Genomic DNA, 5,468 nt, shown 5'->3' on the forward strand with positions numbered 1-5,468 from the left:
CAGTCCTCTCACTCAAACCCACACCTTGGAGAGGTGAGCCACTTGGAGATACAGTCAGTCCTCTCACTCAAAACCAACTTTGGAGAGGTGAGGCCACTTGGAGACACCAGTTAGTCCTCTCACTCAAACCCACACTTTGGAGAGGTGAGGCCACTTGGAGACACAAGTCAGTCCTCTCACTCAAACCCACACCTTGGAGAGGGAGGCCACTTGGAGATACCAGTCAGTCCTCTCACTCAACCCACACCTTGGAGAGGGAGGCCACTGAGAGACCAGTCAGTCCTCTCACTCAAACCCACACTTTGGAGAGGTGAGGCCACTTGGAGACACCAGTAGTCCTCTCACTCAAACCCACACTTTGGAGAGGTGAGGCCACTTGGAGATCCAGTTAGTCCTCTCACTCAAACCCACACTTTGGAGAGTGAGGCCACTGGAGACAGCAGTCAGTCCTCTCACTCAAACCCACACTTTGAGAGGTGAGGCCACTTGGAGATACCAGTCAGTCCTCTCACTCAAACCCACACTTTGGAGAGGTGAGGCCACTTGGAGATACCAGTTAGTTCCTCTCACTCAAACCCACACTTTGGAGAGGTGAGGCCACTTGGAGATACCAGTCAGTCCTCTCACTCAAACCCACACTTTGGAGAGTGAGGCCACTTGGAGACACCAGTTAGTCCTCTCACTCAAACCCACACTTTGGAGAGGTGAGGCCACTTGGAGACAGCAGTCAGTCCTCTCACTCAAACCCACACTTTGGAGAGGTGAGGCCACTTGGAGACTACCAGTCAGTCCTCTCACTCAACCCACACTTTGGAGAGGTGAGGCCACTTGGAGATACCAGTCAGTCCTCTCACTCAAACCCACACTTTGGAGAGGTGAGGCCACTTGGAGATACCAGTTAGTCCTCTCACTCAAACCCACACTTTGGAGAGGTGAGGCCACTTGGAGATACCAGTCAGTCCTCTCACTCAAACCCACACCTTGGAGAGGTGAGGCCACTTGGAGACACCAGTTAGTCCTCTCACTCAAACCACACTTTGGAGAGGTGAGCCACTTGGAGACACCAGTTAGTCCTCTCACTCAAACCCACACTTTGGAGAGGTGAGGCCACTTGGAGACACCAGTTAGTCCTCTCACCTAAACCCACACTTTGGAGAGGTGAGGCCACTTGGAGACACCAGTTAGTCCTCACTCAAACCCACACCTTGGAGAGGTGAGGCCACTTGGAGACACCAGTAGTCCTCTCACTCAAACCAGCACTTTGGAGAGGTGAGCCACTTGGAGATACCAGTTAGTCCTCTCACTCAAACCCACACTTTGGAGAGGTGAGGCCACTTGGAGATACCAGTCAGTCCTCTCACTACACCCACACTTTGGAGAGGTGAGGCCACTTGGAGACACCAGTTAGTCCTCTCACTCAAACCCACACTTTGGAGAGGTGAGGCCACCTCTACAACAGACTACCCATACTGCATCACTCTACAACAGATAGTACACACAGCAGACTACCCATACTGCATCACTCTACAACAGACTACCCATAACAGATAGTATGTCCATCTTTAAGAGGCCATCACGTTAACTGTGCTGTATACAGTAGAAGGGTAAGCAGGTATGTTGACCAGTCTTTTAACCTTGTTGTTATTCCAGGATGTTCCAGCAGGGGGCAGCAGCACCATCCACGTCTCCTTCACTCCCCTGACCCTGTCAGAACTGACCTCTAACGCTGCCTGTGTATCCTTCGCTCTGGGCTTCATGAGCCTTGACTCCAAGGTATTATGGTTCCTTCCGAATTTGCTGTGCCATGATTCTGTCACCATGTTATGTTTGGTACTCACATGTGTGTCTTTGCAGGTGTCCTCCTGTATCCCGGGTAAGGTTCAAAGGGCTCAGGGTCAGGATCTGGAACCTCTCAGATTGGACCTCCAGGCCTCTGTCAGACCTGCCGTGTAAGAAACCACTATGGACCATTATGCTTAATTGTTTCCAAGACTAAAACGTACAGTGCCTTGCAAAAGTATTCATCCCCCTTGGCGTTTTTACTATTTTGTTGCATTACAACCTGTAATTTAAATATATTTTGGGGGGATTTCATGTAATGGACATACACAAAAAAGTCAAAATTGGTGAAGTGAAATTTAAAAAATTACTTGTTCCAAAAAATTCAAAACGGAAAATTGGTGGGTGCATATGTATTCACCCCCTATGCTATGAAGCCCCTGAATAAGATCTGGTGCAACCAAATACCTTCAGAAGTCACATAATTTGTTAAATAAAGTCCACCTGTGTGCAATCTAAGTGTCACATGATCTCAGTATATATACACCAGTTCTGAAAGGCCCCAGAGTCTGCAACAGCACTAAGCAAGGGACACCACCAAGCAAGCGACACCATGAAGACCAAGGAGCTCTCCAAACAGGTCAGGGACAAAGTTGTGGAGAAGTACAGACCAGGGTTGGGTCATAAATAAATACCCTAAACTTTGAAAATCCCACGGAGCACCATTAAATCCGTTATTACAAAATGGAAAGAATATGCCACCACAACAAACCTACCAAGAGAGAGCCACCCACCAAACTCACAGACCAGGCAAGCAGGGCATTAATCAGAGAGGCAACAAAGAGACCAAAGATAACCCTGAAGAAGCTGCAAAGCTCCACAGCAGAGATTGGAGTATCTGTCCATAGGACCACTTTAAGCCGTACACTCCACAGAGCTGGGCTTTATGGAAGAGTGGCCATAAAAAGCCATTGCTTCAAGAAAAAAATAAGCAAACATGTTTGGTGTTCACCAAAAGGCATGTGGGAGACTCCCCATACATATAGAAGAAGGTACTCTGGTCAGATGAGACTAAAATTGAGCTTTTTGGCCATCAAGGAAAACGCTATGTCTGGAGAAAACCCAACACCTCTCATCGGGGGGTGCATGGTGGTGGCAGTATCATGCTGTGGGGATGTTTTTCATCGGCAGGGACTGGGAAACTGGTTAGAATTGAAGGAATGATGGATGGAACTAAATACAGGGAAATTCTTGAGGAAACCTGTTTCAGTCTTCCAGAGATTTGAGACTGGGACGGAGGTTCACCTTCCAGCAGGACAATGTCCCTAAGCATACTGCTAAAGCAACACTCGAGTGGTTTAAGGGGAAACATTTAAATGTCTTGGAATGGCCTAGTCAAAGCCCAGACCTCAATCCAATTGAGAATCTGTGGTATGACTTAAATATTGCTGTACACCAGCGGAGCCTATCCAACTTGAAGGAGCTGGAGCAGTTTTGCCATGAAATGTGCCAAGCTTATAGAGACATACCCCAAGAGACTTGCAGCTGTAAATGCTTCAAAAGGTGGCTCTAGAAAGTATTGACTTTGGGGGGTGAATAGTTATGCACGCTCAAGTTTTCAGTTTGTTTCACAAGAAAAAATATTTTGCATCTTCAAAGTGGTAGGCATGTTGTGTAAATCAAATGATACAACCCCCCCCAAAAAATTAATTTTAATTCCAGATTGTAAGGAAACAAAATAGGTAAAATGCCAAGGGGGGTGAATACTTTCACAAGCCACTGAACTTTCAATGGAGATTCTCCATTGAGCTTCCTTTTAGTCCAGGACTTGGCTTAATCGGCGTCTGTGAAAACTGCCCCAATGTGTAGCAGAACAGATAGCTTCTGTAAACCTAGCTGTTCTGTAAATCAACTGAATGTATGAAATTGTAGAGCAGGTGGTCTGTCTGTGTTCATTTATTTAGTCTGTCAGTGACGTACTGTCTGTGTTCATTTATTTAGCCTGTCAGTGACTTACTGTTTGTGTTCATCTCTTTAGCCTGTCAGCAACTTGCTGTGTGTTCCTCTGACTCCCTCATAGCCTGTCAGTGACTTGCTGTGTTCCTCTCCTGACCCCCCCATAGCCTGTCAGCTATCTAGCTGATGTGTTCTGGTGTATTGTTAGGTAAATCTATCTCTACTGATTGTGTTCTGGTGTATTGTTAGGTATCTATCTACTGATGTGTTCTGGTGTATTGTTAGTATCTATCTACTGATGTGTTCTGGTGTATTGTTAGGTATTCTACTGATGTGTTCTGGTGTATGTTAGGTTCTACTGATGTGTTCTGGTTACTGTTAGGTATCTACTGATGTGTTCTGGTGTTTGTTAGGTATCTACTGATGTGTTCTGGTGTATTGTTAGGTATCTACTGATGTGTTCTGTGGTGTATTGTTAGGTATCTACTGATGTGTTCTGGTGTATTGTTAGGTATCTTATTACTGATGCTGTTGCTGGTGTATTGTTAGGTATCTACTGATGAGTTCTTGTGTATTGTTAGGTATCTACTGATGTGTTCTGGTGTATTGTTAGGTATATATGACGTATTCTAATATACTGTTAGGTATCTACTGATGTGTTCTTGTGTATTGTTAGGTACCTATGTACTAACCTACCTGCGTGTTGTGTCGTGGCTGCAGCAGCAGTAGCTGGTTCTCCCCAGATGGGAGGCTGTGGGAGGAGCAGCCGCTGTCCCAACACCACCTCTAGGCTGTGGCTGCAGTACAGAAAAGGGAGGCTGGGTACTCAGCCTGAAACTCAGAGGCATCTCTGTACTGTTCTTCAACTGGAACGTCCGTGTGATGGAACACTTCCCTGTACCATCTGAGAAATCACACATGGTAGAGAAGTTACCCATGACAAAATATGAGCCTGTAAATGGAAGAAATACAACATTGCAGACAGAAAAATTTCACTGTTGAAAAGCAACATCAAGTATGAACACAGTAAAGTACAGAAAACACTATTTTACACAAAATGTATTTTTTTGTACCCTTTAGTGTGTGTCCTTTACTGTATTTATACTTGGATATCACTTTCCAACAGTAAAAGTTCAAAAACCCTGGAGGACATATTTAAATATGTAGGTGGTTTGTCAGGTGTCTCAGACCACCTCATTGTGTGGCTCGCCCTGTATTAAATCACTAGCCACAGCACAGAACTCCAGGCACTCCTCTTCCTCCTCCATCTGCACTGACAGGCTAAAGAGTAGAAACACAGCAAGTCACTGACAGGCTAAAGATAGAACACAGCAAGTCACTGACAGGCTAAAGAGTAGAACCAGGCATCACTGACAGGCTAAGAGTAGAACACAGTCAATCACTACAGGCTATGAGGGAGTCAGGAGAGGAACACAGCAAGTCGCTGACAGGCTAAAGAGTAGAACACGCAAGTCACTGCAGGCTATGAGGGAGTCAGGAGAGGAACACAGCAAGTTGCTGACAGGCTATGGGGGGTCAGGAGAGGAACACAGCAAGTCGCTGACAGGCTAAAAGAGTAGAACACAGCAAGTCACTGACAGGTAAGAGTAGCACAGCAAGTCACTGACAGGCTAAAGAGGTAGACACAGCAGTCACTGACAGGCTAAAGAGTAGAACACAGTCAATCACTAACAGGCTATGAGGGAGTCAGAGAGACAACAGCAAGTTTGCTG

At 46.0% G+C, this 5,468-nt stretch overlaps 1 protein-coding gene across 1 annotated transcript in view; it reads left to right on the forward strand.

Annotated features, from left to right (window-relative positions):
* The window catches only part of LOC112076836 (deleted in lung and esophageal cancer protein 1-like), a 20,490-nt gene extending 18,537 nt beyond the window's left edge, over window positions 1-1,953 (forward strand). The window contains exons 8-9 of the mRNA XM_024143499.2: window positions 1,651-1,773; window positions 1,855-1,953. Coding sequence (XP_023999267.2) covers window positions 1,651-1,773; window positions 1,855-1,953 — 222 coding nt within the window. The remainder of the gene's footprint in view (window positions 1-1,650; window positions 1,774-1,854) is intronic.
* Window positions 1,954-5,468: the final 3,515 nt, after the last annotated feature.

The sequence above is a fragment of the Salvelinus sp. IW2-2015 genome, unplaced genomic scaffold, assembly GCF_002910315.2.
Source record: "Salvelinus sp. IW2-2015 unplaced genomic scaffold, ASM291031v2 Un_scaffold4072, whole genome shotgun sequence".
Taxonomy (NCBI): domain Eukaryota; kingdom Metazoa; phylum Chordata; class Actinopteri; order Salmoniformes; family Salmonidae; genus Salvelinus; species Salvelinus sp. IW2-2015.